General features: G+C 45.1%; 2 protein-coding genes across 11 annotated transcripts in view; both read right to left on the bottom strand.

The window, feature by feature from the left end:
• Nucleotides 1–18,918, bottom strand: part of LOC114589836 (uncharacterized) — a 246,617-nt gene extending 227,699 nt beyond the window's left edge. For 2 of the 8 annotated variants that reach the window (XM_077920706.1, XM_077920716.1), the window contains exon 1: nt 18,514–18,918. In XM_077920706.1, coding sequence (XP_077776832.1) covers nt 18,514–18,903 — 390 coding nt within the window. In that variant the 5' untranslated portion in view covers nt 18,904–18,918. Of the gene's footprint in view, nt 1–2,611; nt 2,650–5,546; nt 10,909–13,431; nt 13,594–18,513 lie in introns of those variants that run through there. The other 6 variants (XM_077920702.1, XM_077920723.1, XM_077920733.1 and 3 more) reach the window with 6 other exon arrangements.
• LOC114589659 (uncharacterized) overlaps nt 1–27,362 on the bottom strand; it is a 121,248-nt gene that overhangs the window by 69,515 nt on the left and 24,371 nt on the right. The window lies entirely within an intron of this gene.

Raw genomic sequence — 27,362 nt, 5'->3', positions numbered from 1 at the left:
TTACAGTTGAATGGGTATTAGGTAGATGCAGTAATACAATTAGTCCTGTAAAATAATTTTTATGTACAGGTGTGTATAGTATTGGTATTATTTATAAATACAACATATTACTAGAAATACTGTGTTTTACACTCACTAAGTGTAACAGGGTACAAAGGTCTGCTGTCCCAATGAAGAATGTGGACTATTATGGTAATATTGAGACTGATATAAAAAAATGCATTGTATTAACTACAATTGCATTGTACAGGTTATCACACTTAATTTCATATTAATAATGCTATTTATAATTATTAGTAGTTTGCATCATATATTTACACCTATTATTATAGCAAGTTTCTAGGACTAGATTAGGATTCTTTGTAAATTGTGTTTCTAAAGGAACTTTTGTTATTGCCAAATGCCAATGTGTTTGCATTATTAAGTTTGTTATGAATAACAAAATCATTTTAAGTTAGAGCTTAATAATTATTTCACTATTAATATACTTCGTAATTGTATTTCAGTTCAACAATTACTTTGAGAAAATACATACGCTGTTCTGTGCAAATGGTTTGAGATACCTATTAGGTCCATAAATTATCGCCAGCCCCGCGAGATTGTTGATGGGTCGAGAGCCCGCAACCCCACCCCCTCTCTAGATCGGGAGTGGCTTTGTTTTAACTCATTATTGAATGTATTTTAAAAGGTAACTATCGTCAAACAAGGAAAATAAAAAATACCAACATAATTTTGTGATTTTACAAAGCATAATATAACTAATAATTTTCTTAAATTATTGGGGGGCAGAGCCCCCCAAACCAATTTTTGAGGGGGCTCGGGCCCCCTCAGGCCCCATGGAGTCGGCGCCAATGAGTTCGTTGGTGTATTCTAAGGTGACCACTACGACTGTAGCTCTTTCCACATTCGAGACATTTAAACCGTTTCTCTCCTGTGTGAGTTCGTTGATGTATTCTAAGGTCTCCGACAATGGCTGCACTTTGGAGCCCTGCTTGCTCATGCTATCTGTGTGTGCATGTGTGTCTTTGGACCTAGAAGACAACATACACTAGTGGTCAAAATTGTGGAAACCTTGGAGAAGGTGTTTTTCTGGGGTTTGATGGCTCATAATACCCCCCTTCTTGGGAGTAATACCATAAAATTATATATCAACGGAAATATATAGTGGTACTTCAGGTTACAGACGCTTCAGGTTACAGACTCCGCTAACCCAGAAATAGTACCTCGGGTTAAGAACTTTGCTTCAGAATGAGAACAGAAATTGTGCTCTGGCGGCACGGCGGCAGCAGGAGGCCCCATTAGCTAAAGTGGTGCTTCAGGTTAAGAACAGTTTCAGGTTAAGAACAGACCACTGTAATTTAAAGTACCACTGTAATTTAAAGTAGAATGTAATACAACAACTTTGAGGAAGGATTGCAACATAAATAAGCAGGACATTTGTCAGTGTGTTATGTGATTGCAATCAAGTTGGTTGGGGATTTTTTTGTTCTTTCAGTTAGTGAACTTGTAAAATGTAATAAAATAAAATAAACGTCACAAAGAGTTGACTTTGTGATTGCGGGCTTCCGGGCTGGAGTAAGACAGAGCCCTTAGGGGGATTTCAGGCCACCGAGGAGAGGTTTAGGGGCTAAAAAAAGCCTCCCGCACAAAACTCTGCAGAAGAGTGGGGCTGCAACGGGGTCCAGCTGAGCCCCAGGTCTCCCGTCAAACCGGCTCCCGCAATTGCATCAGGGAGGAGAAGACGGTCGAGGTGGGCTGTCGGCTCCAACGCACACCTGAATATCCGAAGCCTAAAAGCCGCCCTCTGAAGTGACAGATCTTCTGTTATAAGGTAAAAGAAAAAGAAGCTTTTGGAGAGGAATTTAAATATTTGGACTTAAATTCAATTTGAACTTCAAAGTGAGAAGTATTAAAAATGGAAGCCGTACTTCTGCTATTCAGAGAACCCTGCAGAGACGTTTTGTGAATAAGATGGAATGAGATGAATGAGATGAAAGCCCCCAAAAATCTAAATTACAGCCTCTGAGTGAAAGCAAATGTATTTTTAACCCTAAAATTTCTGCTTTGCTGAAAGAACAGGATTTGTAAATAGTTGCCTCTCAGTTTTGACAAGCTCTGCAATTTGAATATCCAACAACTTGGAATTTTTTGAGACATCCACCAAAGTCTGGCAGGATTAGACCCTGTGTAGCTGGAGGGGTGATAAAAAAAGGAAAGTGGCCAACATATAGAGATTTGTTAATAGAAGAGAAAGGTTTGAAATTTAAAAGTTATGAAAACTTGAAAGGTACTTTACAAAGTTGGTTGCATCACAGACAAATTAATGAGCAATTTAAAGAAGATAATAAAAGGGGGTTCAGCTATACTATCTCAAACTTTCAAAAGGAAATTGTGGAGGGAAATACCAAATTATTGAAGAGAGCATATAACATTTTGCTATATGGAGAGACTTTAGATGAGAAGGTAAAATCAGCCCAAATAAAATGGGCTCAGGATGTTGGGCTTAATATACAGTTGGAGGAATGGGAAAGTTTATGAAAACAAATGTAAAGTTTACAGATTGTATATCATTAAGAGAAAATTACAGTGGTACCTTGGGTTAAGTATTTACCATATTTCACCCTCTATAACACGCAGATTTTTTTTCTCCTAAAAAGGAAGGGGAAATGTCTGTGCATGTTATTGAGCGAATGTGTGGTCCCTGGAGCCAAATGGCGCAAGGGGAGGCAAAAAAAAATAAATCAGGCAAACATCAAATCGCGCATCTCGGAGAAGGGAAACCTGCCTCAGGGTCTTACTGCCCACCCTCCTCTGTTTCCTTGCTGTTTTTGCTCAAACGGAACAAAGAGCAGGGAAAGCCCCTCCCCTCCAGGCAAGCAGAGGGGAAAGCAGAGTGTCCTCTCTGTGCTCTGGTGCTGCTGAAAACATGCAGGAGGGAGAGGGAGAGAGAGAGAGAGCGCAAGCTGGCTGGCTTGGGTGGGTAGGTGAGGGAAAACTTTTGCCTTCCTTTCTCCCCTCCCGTTATACCCCTCTCCTGCATTCTTAGCCAGCTGCTTCTCTGCACACCCCTCTCCTGCTCCTTGTCCCTTCTGTGTTTTTCCTTCCCTCCCCACTTAAAATGTGGTTAAAAAGCATGGATCCTCAGGATCTTTGCATTGGGTCACCCCAAATTCACCATCAGATCACATAGCATGTCCATGGCTACAGCCTGTCCCCCAAAAATCACGCACCCACTGTTGCCTGGGGCTGCAATGGTGCAAAAATGTGGTTACAAAGCATGGATCTACATGGATCCTCAGGATCTTTGCATTGGGTCACCCCAAATTCACCATCAGATCACATAGCATGTCCATGGCTAGAGACTGCCCCCCCAAAATCACGCACCCACTGTTGCCTGGGGCTGCAATGGTGCAAAAACGTGGTTACAAAACATGGATCCACAGGGATTCTCAGGATTTTTGCATTGGGTCACCCCAAATTCACCATCAGATCACATGTCTGTGTCCACAGCATGAAGCACAAAAATGATACATCCACTGTTTCATTCAGAATGTTTTTTCCCTTGTTTTCCTCCTCTAAAAACGATGTGCGTGTTATGGTCAGGTGCGTCTTATAGAGCGAAAAATACGGTAATTCATTCCAGCGGTCCATTCTTAACCTGAAACTGTTCTTAACCTGACGCACCACTTCAGCTAATGGGGCCTCCTGCTGCTGCTGCGCCGCCGGAGCACAATTTCTGTTCTCATCCTGAAGCAAAGTTATTAACCTAAGGTACTATTTCTGGGTTAGCAGAGTCTGTATCCTGAAGCGTATGTAACCTGAGGTACCACTGTATTTGAAAATGATATATAGATGGTATATCACACTGGAAAAACTGGAAAAATGTATAAAACAGGATCCAAGATATGTTGGAGATGTAAAGAGAAAGGTGGTACTTTTTTCATGTATGGTGGGAATGCAAGAAGGTTAAAGAATACTGGGAAATGATATATAATGAACTGAAAAAAATGTTGAAGAAACCCTTTGTTTAAAAACCAGAATCTTTCCTGCTTCTAATTTTAGATCATGATACATGAGAGGGAAATTGGACATAGTTTATGTATGTGACAACAGCAACAAGAATTTTATTAGCACAAGTATGGAAAACAGAAAACGCCAACAAAGGAAGCATGGCAAACCAAGCTTATGGACTACGCGGAACTGGCTAAGCCGACAGAGAGAATACATGAGAGAGACAACATCGATTTAAAAAAAGAGTGGGAACCATTTATAAACTATAGAAAAAGACAGTATAAAGATATGGACTCTTTGGCAGGTTTTGACAACTATATAAGAAGCAAAATCAGCAGAGTATAGAATTTGTTTAATAAATCAATACAGAAATATGGGGGAAGCCAAAGAGGAGGGAGGGGAGAAATACGGATATAGAAATTGTTCAATTAAGATTTGTGGAAATTTGTTGTTATAATTTGAAAATTCAATAAAAATATTTTTTAAAAAAATGTGTTTTGCGATTGCTATCAAGTTGGTTGAGGTTTTTTTCATTTAGTGAGCTTGTAAAACGTAATAAAATTAAATAAATGGCACAAAGAGTTGACTGGTCACCTAGAAAGGGATGTAAAATAGTACTATTAAGTGAACAAGGCTACAGTTATGAAGATATTAGAAGAAAAATTGGCAGAAACTTAACCAAAGGGGGCATTTCTAAATTTTGGAAGAGGTATAAGGAGACGCAGTCACTACAAAATCAGACTGGGCTAAACCCATGTTAACTGGACAGGCCATAGATTGTTTAATGAGCCCAATGCCTGGGAGAAGAGGAATGCTTTTGCCTGGTGTCTAAAGAGAAGGAAGGAAGGACACTGAGGTTCACTTCCGAGGGTCTTCTGCCAGTTCCCTCCCTGCAAGAAGCGAGGTTACAGGGAACCAGGCAGAGGGCCTTCTCGGTGGTGGCGCCCTCCCTGTGGAAAGCCCTCCCTTCCAATTTCAAATAAACAACTATCTGACTTTTAGAAGACATCTGGAGGCAGCCCTGTACTGGGAAGGTTTTAACGTTTGATCTTTTATTATGGTTTATCTAAGTTGTAAGCCACACTGGAAACCCAGCCAGAGGGGCAGGTATTATTATTACAGATAGGTAGCCGTGTTGGTCTGCCATAGTCAAAACAAAAAAAATTCCTTCCAGTAGCACCTTAAAGACCAACTAAGTTAGTTCTTGGTATGAGCTTTCGTGTGCATGCACACTTCTTCAGATACACAGGTATTATTATTATTATTATTATTATTATTATTAACCTGCCCATCAATGCCCAAGCCTCTTCCCTTCCCCGCCTCCTTCCAGGCAAATCCCTTTGCACCAGATCCGGGCAGGAAGAAGCTTCTCTCTTTCCACAACGGGACCCCCCCCCCCCCGCAACCTTCAAGGCCCCATTAAGAAAAACAGCTCCCTTTCCTCCCTTCTCTTTCCTCCCCGTCCAGGGGCTTCTCATCCTGGACCCCTTTGCCAAGCCCCTTCCCTCCTTCCCCGCCGCTGGCTTTGCACTCACCCAAAATCCTGACGCGGCAGCAGCTGCAGCGACCCTGGGCAGCAGGGCCAGGAATGGGAGCCCCCGCCTGGGAGGCAAGGAGGGACCCCGCTTAATTAGGACGAAGCAGACCCCTTCCCTCCCTCCTTTGCAAGCCCCGATTTTATCTCCGCTGATGAAGCCGGAAGTCAGGTGACTCTGGCGAGGAAGGAGAAGTTTCTCCCCCCCCCCCCGCCTCTTTCCTTTCCTTTGATAACTGGGGGGGAGGAAAACCTTGCAGGGCCAGCCAATGGGGAGACGAGGGAGGGAAGCTGGGCTTCCAGTATAGGGAACATCAGCTACTGTGGACCTCGCCCTCTTGCAAGAACGTGTTGTAATCAATAAACTCTTCACTGCCTCACCCATTTGGTTCAGATTGTATTTCAAGGAGGGATCAAGGGTCTCATGACCCACTCTTACAATGTAGGAAGCAGCTTACAGCAAAAAAAAGCCTAATGACTCTTCTGGGTAAATGAATAAATTATTTTAATAACTATCTAAATGGAGAGCATATTTTACATTCTCATGTTCATGCAAACATGGTTCCACTCCAACCTCACTTAGTCCCCACTTACACCTCAGCAAAGTGTTCTTCATACAGAAATCTCCTGAAAAGAAGCCTCTCTATTTACATTATAGGGAGGGACCACTCTCTGTCTGGCTTATTGCACCTTCATAACACCCTGTGTCTTTTGCAGTGTCCTGTATTCTCCTCACAGATACACAGAAACAGGGAACAGTGACATGCAGCAGCAGCAGCAGCAGCAGCAAGACAGACACGCTGTCAAAGAATACCTCCCATTTGACCACTCCGGGTGGGGGGACGACGACCATGTACTTTAGATGCCTGCCAAATGTACACTACGGATGTGAAAGCCATATTCTGCACAGGAAATACTGAGGAAAAGTGGAAGGCAGTTTTAATTTGTAAGGAGGGGAAGTTCTTTGCTTTGCTTTCAGTCCTGACAAATAAAGCAATAAATGGGGGGGGGGGGGACAATCAACACTGCCAGTAGTACCTGTATGCCACTACTGTATATACACAAGAACTCTGTAGCAATGAATCCACTAGCAAATGGGAGGGGGGTGATGGTGATAAACAAATCTAAACAGCATCTCGAGTGCTGAGATCCCATCAAAGGGAAGGGAAATGTGCACAAGCCCTACAGCTGTAGTAACACCTCTCTGAACGTCTTTATTTTTTCATACTATATCCATAGTTCCCTCAACCATTCCTTTACTCCAACTCCCATTAGCCCCTACTGGCGTGGCCAATGGCCAGGAATGACAGAAGTCATAGCCTAGCATAGTTCAGTGGGATGTGGGCAGGCCTTAGGTTTGCATGCTCTTGCGCAACTGTCAGTTTGGAAGCTTCCACTGTTTTTCAGACCAAGGGCCAGATTCCCTCCCGGATCGCCTTCCAGGGGCCACATGCCAGGGCTGGGCAAGGTGAGAGAGGCAAAGGTGGGTCAAACAAGGAGCGCAACTTTTGCCTTTCTAGAGGAAGTTATATCTGATACACACACAACTATCTGCCCTCTACCAAAGAGGGAGGAGGCATTGTCAAGAGTTGAAAGGTACATCCCGGCTGGCTAAGGGGCGAAGCAGAGCCATGGATTCAGAGCAGTGAATTCAGAGGACCACAGACCACATGTGCATTTGGCCCCCCCGGGTCTGAGGTTCTCCACCCTTGGCACATTAACACCATGTGCAAACCAGGTAAGTGTAAAGAGTGCCGTTTCAACCCAACCGTGGTGTATATTTTATACAGGAATCAGTTGCGGCAGAAGACATGCAGCCTCACACCTCTAGACCTGGCTTGGCATCAGAGATGAGGTTGGCAACCAAGATTTAGAAAGCTGAGGCATCTCTGTCCTTCAAGGGCACTATACCACTTTAAACAGTCATGGCTTCCCCCAAAGAATTCTGGGAGCTGTAGTTTGTTAAGGTTGCTTTAATTTGTGAAGTGGGCTGTGAGGTTTTTTTTGCTTTTTGCAAATATACCTCTTCAGCACAGTGTCTTCCAAATACATTTCTGTTCCAAGCAAGCCATCAGAATTCATTGCCCATCCTCTTGCTTCTGTCGCATTAATTCAAAGCATTCTTAATTCCAAGGCCTACCTGGGCTGAAGAAGACAAGGCCTTGAGAAAGGTTCTGGTCAAGATGGCCGTCCAGCAGTGGACCACCTGCCTCTCAAACCCAAATATATCTCCATACTTTGGTTGCCTTTAAACTCGCCTGCGCCCATCAGAATTAATGTCAAAAAATATGATTTATATGATCTTTGAATCAAATACATTTACAGGCAAAAGCGGGCTGTGGGGGGGGGGGCAGGGGTTGATTCTAGGATTATGTCTCCAGGCTCTACCTAGCAATGGTTGATCTTTGCCTTCATTTGTAACTCAATGCCTTGAACAACCACTAGCATTTATTTTTAAATGCTGATAATGCTTTTATTGTAACTTTTTTTTCTGTACTTTTTTTTCTGCTAACAAAGTATTTTTATACACATGAAAAGCAAATCTTGGATTGAGAAGATAATGGTTTGTAAAGTAAAAAAAAAGGTATGTGGTTTTTTTAGAAAAATTATGTTTGTATCTGTTCTGAAATTTGGTTTTAATGTAAAGTGTTTCAATATATTTGGGTTTGTTTATAAAGCAGAAGTGACCAGCTGCTCCTGGAAGCTAAAAATGAATTCTGTATCAACAAAAGTTTTACCTAAAATTATTCATGATGACAAGTTGTAAGAAACATGAGATTTTAAACCCCTGAGCTTTTGAACTACAACTCCCATCAACCTTGGCCGTACGGGCTGAGGCTTGTAAGAGTTGTTGCCCAACATGTGAGCAACCCCATGTTGGATATCCATGCTCTATACTTTATTGTTATTTATTTCATTTCTATACTGCTTTATATTTTTAAGAAAAACCTCAAAGCGGTTTACAGCATGTTAAATCAATAAAACATAAATAAAACAATTTGAAAAGAGTGAAATACAGTGGTGCCTTGGGTTAAGAACTTAATTGGTTCTGGAGGTCCATTCTTAACCTGAAACTGTTCTTAACTTGAGGTACCACTTTAGCTAATGGGGCCTTCTGCTGCCGCCGTGCAGTTTCCGTTCTCATCCTGAGGTAAAGTTCTCAACCCGAGGTACTACCTCCAGGTTAGTGGAGTTTGTAACCTGAAGTGTTTGTCACCCGAGGTGTTTTTATCCCAACTTACTACTGTATAGAGTATACTGTCAAAGCAATATAACAGAAAACTAAAATATTACCTTAAAAGATTTCAAAGTAAAACATTACAAAGGAGGTCAACTACAGAATACAAATTTAACATAGTAGGGCTGGGTGAGTCTGGGTCCCGCCCCCAGGGCCAGGTGGGAAAGGCCTTGCAGGGAGTGGCCTTCACGCCTCACAGCCGGGCGATGTTCCTCCGGCCTCATGAGAATCCTCTCTAATGGGACCCAAGTGTGTTTAAGGCTGCAATTAACTTAATCTTCCCTAGATCTGCTTTTAGCAGAAGCATGTGCCACTTCCAGTGCCCATCTTCAAAGTCAGAGTAGCAATCTGGGGACACTTTTTTTAAAAAAAGAGAGAAAAAAGTGAATTTTAAAACGCTATTTTTAAAGAACGCAGGTGGGATGCAGGTGGCGCTGTGGGTTAAAGCCTCAGCACCTAGGACTTGCCGATCGAAAGGTCGGCGGTTCGAATCCCTGCGGCGGGGTGCGCTCCTGTCGTTCGGTCCCAGCGCCTGGAACCTAGCAGTTCGAAAGCACCTTCGGGTGCAAGTAGATAAATAGGGACCGCTTACTAGTGGGAAGGTAAACGGTGTTCCGTGTGCTGCCCTGGCTTGCCAGATGCAGCTTGTCACGCTGGCCACGTGACCCGGAAGTGTCTGCGGACAGCACTGGCTCCCGGCCTATAGAGTGAGATGAGCGCACAACCCTAGAGTCTGGCAAGACTGGCCCGTACGGGCAGGGGTACCTTTACCTTTACCTTTATTTTTAAAGAAAAATTAAGAAGTAATCTCTTCTGTGGTCTCCTCTGTCGTGCAGCCTTCCTCTGGGCCCTGGCCTGCTCTCTTGGAGTGGAGTAGGCTCAGGTCGGGCCTGGGTTCGGTCACGTGTCCTTGCCCTCCCAGTGCTCTCCTCCCTCTGCTCCTCAGCGGCAGCAGTGGCATGGCAAGGTCGGGGATCCCCTCTTTTTTCTCCTTCCTCTTTCTTTCTCTCTCTTCCTTCTCCTTCTTCTCCCTGACTTGGCTCCAGGGTTTTCCTCGCTCCTGGCTCGATTTGGGTCGTGGGGGGGGGTCAGTGGTTACCCCAGTTCCTCCTCAGCAGTGGAAGCGTCAGCGGCAGTCTCAGCACCCTGCAGCCAGCCTGGTAGCGCAGTTGACTCTGGCTGGCTTCAGGAGCTGCTGCCGCCGTGGCACCCGCCATTTTGCCTCGCCAGAAGTCCCCATATGATGTGTCTTGTGCCGTTGAAACAAGCATGCAACATTCATTCCCTCCTAATAAATGTACAACACTTAAAACCAGCCTTCCGCAGAAAAAGAAGCATCCCTTGTAAATCTCTACCTTTATTCCCCCCCCCCCCGGCCTACACCCAGGCCCACGCTTTCTCCCCTAAACCAAAACCTAACCACAGTCTCCAGGGATTGTGCTGAGGAGAGCTGCACTGAGGCACAATGGTGGGAGCCTCCCAATCCCCCTTAATCTTCCTAGGAGCAGGACTGTATAGATTTGGAACAGTGGTTTGCAGAGGAACATAGTTCAGAAGGCAGAAGCTGGGAAATACTGGATGGGGAACAGCTTGCAGAAGAAACTCCGGTGCGGGGGGAGAGTTAACAGATTCACTGTCTCTGGAAAGCATCCATCCGCTTTCCCCAAGGTCAGGGAGAGCTGCAAAAGTGGCAGGACAGAAAGCACAGAGGGTACGAGCCCAGGTTACAAGATGCAGAAGTGACCTGGGTGACTAGGGATGTGAGGGGGTGGACTTCTTCATTGGGAGCACTGCCATTCGTGTGAAGACGGGTTCTTTGTTCTCTCGCTGGAATCATTAAAGTTTCTAACTGGTAAGAAGACTCCTTTTCCTTTGTTCTGCTTATCTACGGCCAAGGGGGGAAGGAAGCCAATTCCCTGCAGCCTAACAGATGCTGATCCACAAGACAAGGGCAACCCATCATTCTGGCAGTGAAGGGCAGAGGTCAAAACTCAACAGATTCATCACACACCTTGAGCATTCCAGATTCACACTCTCCCCCGTTGTTTCTCCCCCGTGTGAGTTCGTTGATGTCTTCTAAGTGTTCCACTATCAATGAAGCTCTTTCCACATTCAATGCATTAAAATGGTTTCTCCCCCGTGTGAGTTCGTTGGTGTATTCTAAGGGCTCCGCTATGCCTGAAGCTCTTTCCACATTCAATACATTTACATGGTTTCTCCTCTGTGTGAATTCGTTGATGTATTCTACGGTTTCTACTTTCACTGAAGCTCTTTCCACATTCAGTGCATTTAAATGGTTTCTCCCCCGTGTGAGTTCGTTGGTGTCTTCTAAGTGTTCCATTCTCAATGAAGCTCTTTCCACATTCAATGCATTTAAATGGTTTCTCCCCCGTGTGAGTTTGTTGATGTCTTCTAAGGCCTCCAGTAGAACTGAAGCTCTTACCACATTCAATGCATTTAAATGGTTTCTCCCCAGTGTGAGTTCGTTGATGTCTTCTAAGTGTTCCACTTTCACTGAAGCTCTTTCCACACTCCATACATTCAAACGGTTTCTCCCCAGTGTGAGTTTGTTGATGTCTTCTAAGGGCTCCACTAGAACTAAAGCTCTTTCCACATTCAATGCATTGACATGGTTTCCCCCCCGTGTGAGTTCGTTGATGTGTTCTAAGGGCTCCACTAGAACTCAAGTTCTTTCCACTATGAATGAAGCTCTTTCCACATTCAGTGCATTTAAATGGTTTCTCCCCCGTGTGAGTTCGTTGATGTCTTCTAAGTGTTACACTATCAATGATGCTCTTTCCACATTCAATGCATTTAAATGGTTTCTCCCTTGTGTGATTTCGTTGGTGTACTCTAAGGGCTCCGCTCTGCCTGAAGCTCTTTCCACATTCAATACATTTACATGGTTTCTCCTCTGTGTGAATTCGTTGATGTATTCTAAGGTTTCCACTTTGACTGAAGCTCTTTCCACATTCAATGCATTTAAATGGTTTCTCCCCCGTGTGAGTTTGTTGGTGTTTTCTAAGGTTTCCACTTTGACTGAAGCTCTTTCCACATTCAATGCATTTAAACGGTTTCTCCCCCGTGTGAGTTCGTTGATGTATTCTAAGGTTTCTACTTTGACTGTAGCTCTTTCCACACTCCACACATTCAAATGGTTTCTCTCCTGTGTGAGTTTGTTGGTGTATCCTCATTCTTCCACAGTGACTAAAGCACATTCCACATTCCCTGCATTTAAACTGTTTCTTTGTTCTTCCCAATGAATTCACAGATGGCTCCGTAGAATTCTGACTGTCATCTTCCTCGCCTGTTTGGGAGTGGGGAGGGGAGGGGGGAGAGAGAATCCTGTTAGACTTTTAAGGAAGACATGAAAGGAACTGAACACATGTGAATTCCCATTTGCACCTTTTCTTATTTTCACTCCATTGTCCACTGTCTCCATGTTCCAAATTTTTAGGAATAAAGATGAGATAATGGCAAGAGCAACCCATGATCACTCCATTCACACTTAAGAGAGCAGCATCATTTTATAGTAGAGATCTACGGTGGAACTGGCTTATAAGACACATTTGTCTTATAAGGAAATGATCTCAGGCTCCAACAGCAGTCTCTCCTATGAGTAAGAAGTAAAACTGAAATACTCTTATGCCACATGTAAGTGTAAAAATATTACAACATATTAGGACCTAAACAGAGCCTGCTGGATTGGGAAAAGGCCCACCTAGTCCAGCATCCTGTTTTCAAAGTGGCCAAGCAGATGCCTGGGGGAAACCAGCAAGCAAGATTTCAGGCCAAGAGCCCTCTGCCCTCCTGTGCTTTCCAGAAACTAGTATTAAGAAGCATTATTGCCTAGGACCGCAAGGGCAGAGCACAGACACCAGCCTAATCCTTTTTTTCAAGCTATCCTAGTTGCTGGCAGTCACTGTCTCTTTGTTGGTTTTGTGCACTTAATTTGAAATTTGTACCAAGGTTGTACCACAGTCTCTCCATGTCAGCTTATGCATGAACACAATTACAGGGGCGCTATAAATTATTATCCCACTCACATACAAACCCTGACTGTAAGACTGGCATGTTTACACAATTCGCTTATAATACTGGCCACCCTTGGTCTTCATATGCCCAAGTCTATGTGAACAGACTCCAGCCAGAGGAACTGTTTATCATGATAACAGGTCCTTTGTCCCGAAAGTCCACCAGACTGGGGAGGTACATGCATCTACTGCATTTTGATGCTGGTGGAATGTATCACTCTGACTCAGTCTTTAGAAAAATAAAAGTAACATAAACTATTTAAATATATGAAGTATAATTAATGACGGGAAGCATTTCCATAGCCCCCTTCACCCATTTTTCTGGATTGGTGTACATCATTATTGTCACTTAAATCCTGCATTGGAAACAACACTAGAAATTTAAAAGCACAGAGGAAGAAAATCTGCCCCCACTACTTTATGAAAGGGATTCCAAAAACAAAGAGCTGCTTTGGAGAAGGCCTCACCCCTTCCTTCCTTCCTTCCTTCCTTCCTTCCTTCCTTCCTTCTTCCTGCCTGACCCTTCCTGCCTTTGGTCTCCTCTCCATCTTTTCCTCTTTTTCCCTCCACCATCCAGCCATCCATGTCCCCATCTCCTCTCCCCTGGAACTCACCAGATTTCTCTGAGGGTCCCGGGAGGGGATGCTCAGAGGTCGTAGGGAGGGATGCAGGAGACAGCTTGAGCAGGTCACCTGTCCATCTTCCTCCATCCATCCTGACCAGGTTTGCAGGTTCATTTTTTTAGGAGCGCAGAAGCCAGGGCATGTTGTAACTTCCTGGGTGGAAGGAAGAAGCAAATGGAGTCTCAGAGCTCCTGTAGGGATTCTGCCCGACAGTCTGCTGCCCCTGTAGAAGCCCCTATTGGGCACCCGCTTCCAAAGAGCCTCCACCCATTTTCAAACACCTTTGGCAATTCCTTCCGTCTGCCTGTCCCTTCTCCCTTCCCAAGGCTGGCATGGTATGGGCAGTAGTGGCCTTGTGGCGGTTGCCCAAAGGGCCACAATAAATGTGATAATGTGTACCCCTTTAAATCCTTGAGTGTGATTCTAAGTTATGGTAGCCTGTGCTTTATGAAACTGATTATTTTGCAAGTTGCCGCCCCCCAGTTGGGGCAGAAATACAGCTAATATGAGAATCACAAAGATACAGCTGAAAGCTGGAACATGAGTTGCCACATGATGCAAATGGCTGCATATAACACAGCTTACCAACATGCACACCATCACAACGTAAAAGAACGCGGTAGGCATCAGAACATATTCAGCAGAAATAGCCAGTGCTTGTTAGAAATAGGAACATGTGCAGAAGTTCTTGCGGAAAGGGGGCAGGGCCTTCAAAGGTCTCATAATCGACCCAAAACAACAGATAAATTATATAAATACCACTGCCTGGACCACATATGTGGTGGAGGTGTGAGGAAATTAAGAAATTTTGGATAGCAGTATACGAAGAATCAAAGAAGATGTTGAAAATATCAATAACAAACAAACCAGAGACATATCTCCTTGGATTGACAGATGATGAGATACCGGGGGGGGGGGGGATTTTCCGTATGCAAGTACAGCTGCTAGAATACTGATTGCTGCTAGGTGGAAGTCAAAAACAATACCCACAAACGTGGAATGGATTTGTAAACTAAATGAATATTTAATTCTGGCAAAATTAACTGCTATAATAAGAAATGAGTCGAATCAAAAACTTAAAAAGGGGTGGAAATTTTTTGATGAATATATGGCAAAATTTTGCTCAAAAAAAGATATGCTAATATGCCTAGATCGCTCACTTGCTCGGTCCCTGCTCCTGCCAACCTAGCAGTTCAAAAGCATGTCAAAGTGCAAGTAGATAAATAGGTACCACTTCAGCGGGAAGGTAAACGGCGTTTCCGTGCGCTGCTCTGGTTCGCCAGAAGCGGCTTAGTCATGCTGGCCACATAACTGTCTGCAGACAAATGCCAGCTCACTCGGCCAGTAAAGCAAGATGAGCGCCCCAACCCCAGAGTAGGCCATGACTGGACCTAATGGTCAGGGGTCCCTTTACCTTACCAATGCTGAAGAAACTGAACTTGACCAATTCTAGGAAGACTTACAACACCTTCTAGAACTGACACAAAAGAAGGATGTTCTTCTCATCCTGGGGGTTGGAATGCTAAAGTAGGGAGTCAAAGAGATAAAAGGAACAACTGGCAAGTTTGACCTTGGAGTTCAAAACGAAGCAGTGCAAAGGCTAATAGAGTTCTGTCAAGAAAACAAGCTGGTCATAACAAACACTCTTTTCCAACAACACATGAGATGACTCTACACATGCACATCACCAGATGGGCAGCATCGAAATTAAATTGATTATATTCTTTGCAGCCAAAGATGGAGAAGTTCTATACAGTGAGCAAAAACGAGACCTGGAGCTGACTGTGGCTCAGATCATCAGCTTCTTAGAGCAAAATTCAAGCTTAAACTGAAGAAAGCAGGGAAAACCACTGGTTCAGTAAGATACAATCTAAATCAAATCCCTTATGAATACACAGTGGAAGAGAGGAACAGATTTAAGGATTTAGATTTGGTGGACAGAGTGCCTGAAGAACTATGGTTGGAGGCTCGAAGCATCATACAGGAGGCAGCAATGAAAACCATCCCAATGAAAAGGAAATTCAAGAAAGAAAAGTGGTTGTCCAATGAGGCTTTACAAACCGTGGGGGACAGAAGGCAAGCAAAATGCAAGGGAGATAGTTAAAGATACAGGAAACTGAATGCAGACTTCTAACAAATAGCAAGGAGAGACAAGAGGGACTTCTTAAAAGAGCAGTGCAAAGAAATAGAGGGAAACAATAGAATGGGAAATACCAGAGATCTGTTCAAGAAAATTGGAGATATTAAAGGAACATTTTATGCAAAGATTACCATAATAAAGGACAAAAGTAGTAAGGACCTTACAGAAGCAGAAGACATCAAGAAGAGGTGGCAAGAATACACAGAGGAATTATGCCAGGAAGATATGGATGTCCCATACACCCCAGGTAGTGTGACTGATGACCTTGAGCCAGACATCCTGGAGAGTGACGTCAAATGGGCCTTAGAAACCACTGCTAATAACAAGGCCAGTGGAAGTGATGACGTTCCAGCGGAACTATTTAAAAGATGATACTGTTAAGGTGCTACACTCAATATGCCAGCAAGTTTGGAAAACTCAGCAGTGGCCAGAGGATCAGAGAAGATCAGTCTAGAACGCAATGCCAAAGAAGGGCAGCGCCAAAGAATGCTCCAAGTACTGCACAATTGCGCTCATTTCACACGCTAGCAAGGTTATGCTTAAAATTCTACAAGGCAGGCTTAAGGAGTATGTAGACTGAGAACACCCAGAAGTGCAAGCTGGATTTTGGAGGGGCAGAGGAACCAGAGACCAAATTGCAAACATGCGCTGGATTAGGGAGAAAGCTAAAGAGTTCCAGAAAAACATCTACTTCTGCTTCATTGACTACGTAAAAGCCTTTGACTGTGTGGACCACAGCAAACTATGGCAAGTTCTTAAAGAAATGGGAGTGCCTGACCACCTCATCTGTCTCCTGAGAAATCTCTATGTGGGACAAGAAGCAACAGTTAGAACTGGATATGGAACAACTGATTGGCTAAAAATTGGGAAAGGAGTACGACAAGGCTGTATATTTTCTCCTTGTCTACCGTATTTTTCGCCCCATAGGACACACCAAGTTTTTTTGGGGGGAAATAAAGGGGGGGGGAATTATTTTCCACCCCCGGCGCTTGTGGTCTGGGGACAGCGGGAAGACGCGCTGCGCCTCCCAGCTGCCCCCGGAGCTTGCGGGGCTGGCGGCGGGGAGAAGCACGCATCCCCCTGCCGTCAGCCTCCAAACCACATTAGGAGACAGTGGGATGGCGGCGTTCCGCCTGCCCGCTGTCACCCGACCTTGTGGGGCTGGCGCTGCGGCTCTCCTGAAGCCTGGAGAGCGAGAGGGGTCGGTGCACACCGACCCCTCCTCGCTTTCCAGGCTTCCGCGAAAGCCTGCATTTGCCCCATAGGACGCACACACATTTCCCCTTCATTTTTGGAGGGGAAGAAGTGCATCCTATAGGGCGAAAAATACGGTATTTAACTTATATGCAGAGGACGAGATAGTTGGACAGTGCTCTCAAAGCCATTTGTAAAGATCCGTTTCTTGACTGAAGAGGATAAAAAATGAATTTGGAACAACAATGTCTCAAGATAAATTATGTTACTTCAGCCTCATGTACATAGAAAGTGACAAGCTAAGCAGTTTATCATTTGATGATATCATGAGTGACTTTGCTTTGGCAAAGGCAAGAAGGAAAGTATTGTAATTTAGATCATGTTTGTGTACTGTTTGTATACACAGTACACAATGAATCATGATAAAATTATACAGTTGAATGGGTACTGGGTAGATGCATTAATACAATTAGTCCTGTAAAATAATTTTAATGTACAGGTGTGTACAGTATTGGTATTATTTATAAATGCAACATATTACTAGAAATACTGTCTTTTACACTCACTAAGTGTAACAGGGTACAAAGGTCTGCTGTCCCAATGAAGAATGTGGACTATTATGGTAATATTGATACTTATATAAAAAAATGCATTGTATTAACTACAATTGCATCGTACAGGTTATAACATTTAATTTCATATTAATAATGCTATTTATAATTATTAGTAGTTTGCATCATATATTTACACCTATTATTATAGCAAGTTTCTAGACTAGATCAGGAGTCTTTGTAAATTGTGTTTCTAAAGGAACTTTTGTTATTGCCAAATGCCAATGTGTTTGCATTATTAAGTTTGTTATGAATAACAAAATCATTTTAAGTTAGAGCTTAATAATTATTTCACTATTAATATACTTCGTAATTGTATTTCAGTTCAACAATTACTTTGAGAAAATACATACTCTGTTATGTGCAAATGGTTTTAAATACCTATTAGGTCCATAAATTACCATACAGCCTATATTCAACACAAAAAACAGCAACAATTTGTTGTTGATAAAGAACAGCTGGACATATAAAAGGCCCCATTACCTCCAGTAGCTTAGGGCCTCATCAAACCTGCCCCCACTACTTTATGCAAGGAGTTCAAGAACAAAGAGCTCTTTGGAGAAGGCCTCACCCCTTCCTTCTTCCTGCCAGGACCCCCCTGCCTTTGTTTTCCTCCCCATCTTTTCCTCTTTCTCCCTCTGCCATCCAGCAATCCATGTCCCCATCTCCTCTACAAAACGGAAGACTTGGATGTTTGGATGTTTTTGGTGTTTCTTATTTTGTTGGAAGCCGCACAATGGGGGCGGGGTATAAATAGCATGCATGCATGCATGCATGCATGCATGCATGCATTTATTTATTTATTTATTTATTTATTTTATTATTATTATTATTATTATTATTATTATTACTACTACTACTACTATGGCGAGGCTGGTCTGCAATGCCCAACCCTCTCCCCTTTCCCGCCTCCTTCCCTGCAACTCCCATTGCCCCAGATCCAAGCAGGAAGAAGCTTCTCTCTTTCCACAACGGAACACACACCCCTCCACCTTCAAGGCCCCATTAAGAGAAACAGCTCCCTTTCCTCCCTTCTCTTCTTCTCCCCGTCCCGGGGCTTCTCATCCTGGACCCCCCACCCCTTGCCAAGCCCCTTCCCTCCTTCACCGCAGCTGGCTTTGCACTCACCCGAAATCCTGGCAGCAGCAGCGACCCTGGACAGCGGGGGCGGGAATGGGAGCCCCCTCCTGGGAGGCAGGATATTTCCGGGGGATAATTGTCAGGGGAAAACCTTGCAGTACCCAGCCAATGGGGAGAGGAGGGAGGGAACCTGGGCTTCAAGTACAGGGAACAGATGCTCGTTGCCTTAAAGATTGAAGGCAGAGAGTGGAAGCTGCTGGGGGAGGGGCGGCTGTTCGATACTGCCTTGGAAAGGGGGCGCGGCTTAAGCAGAACAGCTGACCCGCCCCCTCTGCCGTCCTGCACTGTCCTTGTCCTGCAAGGAATCCGCTGAGTGCAAAGCGCCTTGGGGTGCTTTGGGGGGTGTTTGTGTGCAATGCAATGCAATGCAATACCCATAATTGGGGTTGGGGGTGGAGACAGAGCAGGCAGGGAAGCGGTGGGTCAAGTGTGGGGGTATTGCAGCTCATTCATCCTGGTTGCAAATAAGAGACGGGGCCTCTGCCTGAAGGTTCTCTCTCTCTCTCTCACACACACACACACGTTCGTCTGCATGCACACACACACACAGATCACATGAAGAGCCCTGTAGTTTGATCAATCCCATCTAGTCCCGCACCCTGTTAGAATCATAGAAACGTAGAGGTGGAAGGGGATCCTGAGAGTCATCGAGTCCAACCCCCTGCACTGCAGTAATCTCAGCATTGCGTGGCGAGTTCCCGCCCCACACCAGGATAAATAAAGACACAAGACACCATAATTTAAGGTTAAATGGGCGAATTAGGCCACAACTTTATTGAATTCAGGAATGAGAGGCATTGGCTTAGGCATTGGTCCTATCCGGCTCCAGCCCATTTGCTGGAGACACGGGAAGGGTTAACACCATAGAGGGGGAGTCTCCTGCTGAGGCACGTCAACTAGGAGCTCCCCGTCACCGCTGGGGGGGCGTGCTTTTGGCCCCCACCTCCATAGGCTTCGGACAGGGTCACGCCCCCCCAGGCGTGGTGATGGCGTTCCTCCCCCCCCTCCTCTTAACCCCTTACCAATGCCTAACCGCCACACGAGCAATCGCTCACCGCCAATACTCTCCTGCCTGAAACCAATCCCTTATCCCCTTTGCTATATCCATCAGCCAAATATCATTTCCAGCATCCGAGAGATGCACGCCATCAGCCAAATATCATTTACCGCATCCGAAAGATGCACGCCATCAAGCCGGTAGAGGGCCTCACAGTTGAAACATATCCCCGGGTGGTCAATGACCCTCCCACCCAGGGCTGCCACTCTACGCACCACCACCCGATCCAAGGCTTTTCTAGCCCTATTTATGGCTATCGGGCACCTGCAATCTCTCCAAACCCGCCTCTCCATCAACGAGGCCCAAAGAAAATAATAGTGACGTTTGGGTAAGAGGCCTTAAGTTCCTCAAAGTCACTAAAGATATGCCACATCAAGTCGACTGCCTTTCTGTAAGCTAACTCATTTTCGCCTAACTGGATAACTAAAGCATCTGGGGGGCCCTCCGCTGCCGCTCTGGCCCTAATTGCGGGCAACATTTCGGCCCAGCGCATTCCCCTCCGAGAGATCCAAGATATATTGATGTAGTTAAGGTGCGGCCCGAGACCGGAATTGATGGCGCGGACCCTGGCCCAATGCACAATGCTGTGCCCGATTATCCAGATGCGCGCCCTCATAGCTCCTGCACCCTAGGTCCCCGTTAACGGCATGGTTTCTATCCCAGTGGACGGTGCAGGGCCTATGATCCAAATGTGCACCACAACGTCACCTGAAAGCAAAAGAAGGTAACAAAGCCAGGTCAGGTATACTGTGATCAGTCACACGGTCTTACGAATATATCCCTTAAATGCATCAGACTTCCACTGCCCCCAAGTCCTTCATCCTTTCAGCTGAGAGTCCCAAATGCACTGCTGTGGTGGCGGCCCCAATCCTAAAGGAGTTAACCGCGAATTCAGCTGAGGGTAAACCGCAGGCAGCAATCGCCCTTCGCATAACGCGCGTGGACTGATGCCATGCAAAGCCGGAGCCATCCCAATGTTTGAGGAATGGACCTGAGATGTTGGTATCACGTACATGAAATGTTTAGTGTCCTTTACTGCTGATCGGTTTTGGAACATTGGACATGCAGGACTAAATTGGATCTGAACAAGGTCAGGTCTCTCAAACTACCCCGGGCAGCAGAATCTGGTTGGCCCTTACAAACTACTTCGCCACTGCGCATAGCGCCAAAGGCAATGGAGTATGCAGCTGTAAATAGCTGGACCTTGTCCTCGGACCAACAGATACTTCTTAATTTTTATTTTTATTTTATTATTTATTTATTTATTTAGGAATTGGCATAGAATGTCATAAGTTAAGGGCCTTCTACCATCACTTTTAGGAGGCTGCAGCCTGTGCCAGCCCTACAGTGCCCTTCACACTAAGAAGGCTACACCAGGGTCTCTGGATTAAACAACCTTACAGAAAAAGGAGATTGCCGCCTACTGGATGTTTAAGAGTCTTTGCTGCACGACCCAGCACCCTCCAATGTACCAAGTATTGCAGAGCTTCAGCCTTGGTAGGAGGTGTGTCAAGCCTAGGATTTTTTAATTGGCCTTGAGGTATGTCAAGGCTAGCTTTTTTTTTTACTATTATTATTATTATTATTATTATTATTATTATATTTACAAATTTGCCTTGAAACTCCATAAAGTCCACCCAAGCCTTTTTATAAGATCTAAGCATGGACGGGGCTCCTGAAGCTAATACTCCCTTCAGGACATCACGTTCCCAAGGCTCCAAAGGTGCTCCCGGAATGGCTGTGGCAATTTGCTGCACCTGGGCATCTTTTTTTTTTTTTAAGGTTAAATGGTGCTGGAAGGAAAGCACACAAACACACACACAGTGATTTTAGCTCAATTACAGCTCCGGTGTTAAACTGAAGCAGCTGGAATGGAGCGCAAAGGGGGAAACCCCCAGAAGGAGAAAAGCCCCAAATTGGTTTCAGCTCCAAAACTAGAGATAACAACTCCTGAAAATCAAGCAGTTTAGAAATCAAGCAACATCAGCAGCGAATGCTGGAAATTCTCTGTAAAAGAAAGGGAGCTTTTTCTGTGAAGCTACAGCATAGGATTGGAGCCCAAGAGCATCTCTCCCCTCCGGCGGCTTCCGGGAACTGCTATCAATTAAGCATAATAATATTACTATTACAACAACATTATTTATACCTGCTCATCTGGCTGGGTTTCCCCAGCCACTAGGGCAGCTCCCAACAGAATATTTTTTAAAAACCAATGAAACAGCTCCAATGAAAGCTTCTCCATACAGGGCTGCCTTCAGATGTCTTATAAAAGTCAGATAGATGCTTATTTCCTGGACATCTGACGGGAGAGCATTCCAGAGTGGGTGCCACTACCAAGAAGGCCCGCTGCCTGGTTCCCTGTCATTGAGTTGATATAGAGCAGGGGTGCCCAAACTTTTTTCAAAGAGGGCCAGATTTGATGAAGTGAACATGCGTGAGGGCCGACCAAAGTTGTTGACCTTTTTTAAGGATTGAAGTTGTTTAGCTTTTTTCTTTTTTCACAATTTTACCCCAAAGTTGTTGAGCTTTGGGATAGAAGCTGCAACCTTGGTGTTATCAGCACTACCCCTCTAACCAACTCAGCTATCCAGGTCCTCACTGGACCCTAAAAGAAACAATAATGCACAGAATTAAAACAGCACCATGCCTGTTTATAGCAACAAAATGCACAGATGAGAAAAACTGGCTATAGACACATTACATGAGAGGCACACATTGGCTTATGCACACAAAATAATTCTGTATGTTTCCAACTGCAAATTTCTCAGGAGGGGAGAAGAGAGAAATGAGTAGACATTTCCCCCATTCTCAGAAATACATACTGATAGAAACTCCATATTCAATTAAACATTTAGTGATATGAGGACACGAGTTGTCAGCATCGCCCTTGAGCCAGTGCACCAACTGGACTCATGCACCTCAACCCCAACTGGGCTAGGCGAGCTGGGTAGCACCGCCAGAGACCTCCTTTCTCACAGGAACAGGTCACAGTGCTGTGGACTCACAGCTTAGAGCTGAGAGCACCGGATTCACTGTCTCAATAATACAGTCGTTGCGCAGCAGAGTTTTGCAGAGTCTTGCAGAGTATAAACCACTCGGAGAGCAGCTCTGTAAGATATCTTCCTTTTATTCTGTAACTACAACTATGATACAAAACTATATACAGAGCTGAATATTCTAAGCATAAATCAATGCTACACTGAGAGTCTGCAGCTGCTCTTAGCAGCAACCTTATCTCTAGACACGATCTCTAACACTCACTCTCTCTCCGATACACTGACTGACTGACTGACTCTCTCTCACTCACACACACTCAGATGTGGTGCTGGGCAGAATAAGTAGATAGCAGGACACGCCTCCTGCTCTCTGGAGAGTCAGCAGAGACCATCAGGAGATAATCAGGAGATTCTTGGGTATGGGAGGGGTGAAATCTCCTCACGAGTAGGTGTGGAACTCTAAAATATCCTGCGTAAGATGATTCCACCTCTAGTTTGAAGATGGACATAGGATGATGGAGGCTATAAGGAACAGAATTTGTGCCTTTCATGATCTGTGTCTCACTACCTGATTGGAATAACTGTGGCCACTGATTTATTTCTGGACAAATTAGCTGGTGATAGGGCCATTTTGGGTGGGTGGGTGGGAGAGAAAACAAACTTTGATGCTTGAGATGAAGTCACTTTAATAACTTGATCGCACAGCTTGATTGTTTGAACGTGTTTTGTGATATTTTAGGGACAATAGTTACACAACCACGATTTTAACTGTTGCTAATTTGCTGCGTTTCGTTAACAGAGGCTCAGCTTTTCTTTGTCTCCATTCCTCCCAGGGCATTCGGCTTTTCACACACATTCGTCAGCCGTTTTACTCCTCCACAAATACAAGACCCTCCTTGCTTTGTTAATGTCTCATTCACTCACACTCTGCCTACATCACTTTGCTGCCATTCAGCCTCTCCCCTGAGCTCCCTTCAATTCCCCCCACCAACACTCCCAATTATCTCTCTGTGCAACCCACACAGCACCCCCCACACCATCTTCTCCCAGTTTTTTTGCTCTGGTTTCTCCATACCCCCCGCCCCCAGAATCCAACCTCAGGTGCAATTCTCTACCAGCCCCTCATAACTTCTCTTCGTCCCATAGATTTTGCCCCCCAATCCCGGTTTTTAAAAGAGCGAGTGAGCAGTCCTCGATTCTACTCCCACAGGCACCCTTCCTCCCCAACCATCTCTTTTTTCCTGCGCTCCCCCCAGTCCACTTCCCAAAGGTTGCCACCTTTTCCTTGGCACCTGCTCTGCACCCTTTTAACAGCACGAAATCCAGCAGGGTGCCATTCTCCCTATTCCTTCGATTGCTGGATTTCTGCTTACACCTCTTGCCAAGGGGGAGGGAAAGAAGGAGTGGCAACCCTGAACTTGCCTTGGATCCTTCACCCCCCCAACCCCTCACTAGACACACAGCTCTCTTCTCCAGATCACCTGCTTTAAAGTCTCTGTTCCTTTCCACGCCAACCTGCTCTGCCTCATATTTTGGTGTCAACCCACCTGCAAAAACCCCTCACGTCCAAGCTTGTAAAAAGGCAAGCAAGACCCATCACCACTATCGCCTGTGCACTGCTCTTTAGGGTGAGCTCTCACTTCCTGGCTCCTCCAGACGTCCCCCCCTTAAAGTGATTGAAGGCCCTTCCTTCCTTCCTTCCTTCCTTCCTTCCTTCCTTCCTTCCTTCCTTCCTTCTCTCTCTCTCTCTCTCTCTCTCTTTCTTTCCCTCCCCTCTCTCTCGGGCACCGCGCCCTCCTCCCGACCCTGCCGCACTTCCTCAGCGAGAACCACAGAATTGTAGTCAGACGGGACCCCCAAAGGTCCTTTAGTCCAACCCCCTGCGATGCAGCAATCTCCACTGAAGCATCCATGGTAGAAGTCCCCTCTCAGCCTCTCCCACGTTCCGCCACACGTCCATCCACCGGCCGCTCCAAGGCTCCTCCCGCAGGGCCAGAAATGCTCTGAGGGCGCAGCCATCCCTCTCCTACCCTTTTCCCACCCACCCCATAGTAAGCAAACAGGGGCTGGATCGCGCACTGACCCCGGGGTCGGTCCTCCTGCAACCCCTTTCCCACCCACCCGCGTTTCAATTCCCTCCGAGCTACAGCAGGACTCCGGAGCTGCTGGACGAGGAGCTCGGCGCAAGCGGAAGGAAGTCCCGGGGAGCAGCTCCGTCACCTCCGCTCCCCTCTCTCCTACTGCCGGAGCGGAGCCACGGCCCCGGAGCCCCAGGCGCTCCCAGCCCCACCCCCCGACGCACATTGGTCCGAGGAGGCCCCGTGGGCGGAGACTGGCGAGCCGGTATTAAAAATCACATGGGCAGCGTTCAAAAGAGAGGCAGTAGCGAGAAAAAAAAGCAAGAATAAAAGGTGAAGGCCGGCGGCGGCTACACGGGCCACATGACGAGGTCTGGCGGGCCGGATTCAGCCTGCGGGCCTTGTGTTTGACACCCGTGATATAGAGCATCTGTCCTAAATTTGTCGGCTTCTGTCAAAGAAGCAGAATCAGGACATTTTTAATGTCTGATGTTGTGGCATCTGAATATAGACTGCATTTTTAATCAAGGTCTATATTGACTTATATTTTGATCAGGTTCATAAAGTCTAAAATGGGCTTAAATTCACAAATGTTTCATGCCAGGCAGGAGACCAGCTGCTTAGAAAACCTTGGCCATTCTCCTAAGACAAGGGGCCCCCCTTGATTTATAGCAGAAAACAATTCTCAAAGTCGTAAAAGCTGGAATTACAGGCTGAAGACCAAGGTTACACAGACCCTACATAATTAAGAGTGGGTAAACAGTAAAATGATACTATGGGCCTCTCTTAAACCTTGAGCTGTATTTTCTAAGGCCAGAGGCAAATGGGAAAAAAAACATCTAGCTGACAGAAAAAGAGAGCATTTTTAGGAAATCTTCTAAAAGCAGTTTCTTTCTTAAACAGAGAGAGTTAAAAAGAGCAATAAATGTTGGGAAAGGCAACTGGCTTGGCTGGGGAAGAAGAAGCTTCTTCCTATTTTATTTTGAGGCTGGAAAGGAGGGTGAAAAGGGGGGGTGAACTGAAGAGGTTTCTTTTAAAACCTGTTTTTTACTGAGTTCCTTCCTTTCTATTTTGAGAAGCTTTATTCTTTTAAAAGGTTACCTATGATAATGTATGAAATATATTAGCTTAAATATATTGGCTTAAATGTAATTATGCAAAGGATTTAAGAAATGCTAGATTCTTATTTCATATAGTTGTAAGAGTTGTATTTATCCTGAAATTAAGTCAGTCACCAGCGTAGCCCCCCCCTGCCAGACAAGAAGACGCTATCTGGGCGCTCCTGATATATAGTTGTCAGACATTTGTTTAGAAACCTTCAAAATGAAGGAGATCTTTCAATGTTGATGTGAAACTCAAGATCCTTGACATATGTTTAAGATAAAAATTTAAGATTAACCATTTGTTTTAGAAGGCAATAGGGCGAAGAGGGCAAGAGGTGAGCTGGTAATTAATATTCCTTGTTGAGACACATGTAAGATATATTATTACTTATTTGTCATTTATATATAGCTCTTTGTCTCCCTTATAAGGATAGAAGGAAATGGGTGTATCTTTTTGTGATTAGTTATAGCAATCAGCCAATAGGAAATCCAACCAGGCTGGTTGGACAGATGCAGCCAAAGGAGGAGCAAAGGGGGCTGGATTAAGGAAATATAAGTGCTGGCCATAATGGCAGGAGGCCAGGCCAGAGCTTGGTAACCATATACCACTGTGCCTCTCATTTATTTGTCTGACAAATAAATTATTATTTTAATTTCTCTATTGCTGCGTTGAATATTTCATTCCAGCTAAGCGTTAACCACAAGCAGGGTGCTACATTTTATGGTGCCGTGACTCGGATCAGTGGTCTGCTGGAACGCAGCCCCTTCGCCTTACTGGACGGGGTACAAGACAGAGGACCACACTGCCTACCCAGCGCGCAATGGAAAAATTTTTTCCAGGGGAACGCAGCAGTCTCGTCTGTCTGATACCCTGCCCACCGACGGCGACGGACCGGGGGGAAACGGAACCAGCTAAGGGTAAGTGCACTAAAGGGTTTTGGCCCTCCAATTAATTGGGAGGAAGAGAAGTCCTGATCAAACTTCTGCGTCTCAGTAAAGGGGAACTGAGTACGCTAGGTGGCCGGGTACATCAGATGGTGATCTGGTGTAGGGAAAAGGGAAGATTGGGAGGTAGAGTGTGGTTGAAGTATCTAGCACATTGCATGTGTGAGAAAGTACAATGTGTAACTGACCTAAGTGTGGAGTGAGTACTACTTCGTTTCCCAGTAAGGTGTGTGTGTGAGTGACTGAGTGGATACTTCACAGGGCCATACAATGGGAGTTGGGGGTTCAAAGGGGGGAAATACACCTCTTGAATGTATGTTAAATAATTTTAAGAAAGCCTTCTCAGGGGCATATGGAGTCAAAATGACGCCAGAGCGCTTGAGAACGTTATGTGAACTAGAATGGCCAAAACAAAATACTGAATGGCCATCTCAGGGAACCTTTGATATAAATTTAGTAAGCAAACTTTGGTCTAACATCACCAAAGAAACTGGAGGGTGCCCAGAACAATTTTCATATATAGATTCCTGGCTGAGCACATTAAATAAAAATCCTCCATGGATAAGGGAATGCAAAGTCCAACGATGCAAATTATTGGCTGTAAAAGCCGAAGCTAGGAAAGGAATCTTGCCAAATAAACTCAAACCCATTTTTGAGG

The sequence above is a fragment of the Podarcis muralis genome, chromosome 2 (assembly GCF_964188315.1).
Source record: "Podarcis muralis chromosome 2, rPodMur119.hap1.1, whole genome shotgun sequence".
Classification (NCBI taxonomy): domain Eukaryota; kingdom Metazoa; phylum Chordata; class Lepidosauria; order Squamata; family Lacertidae; genus Podarcis; species Podarcis muralis.
The sequence above is the reverse complement of the archived record's forward strand: the minus strand, read 5'-3'. Positions and strand labels throughout refer to the sequence as shown.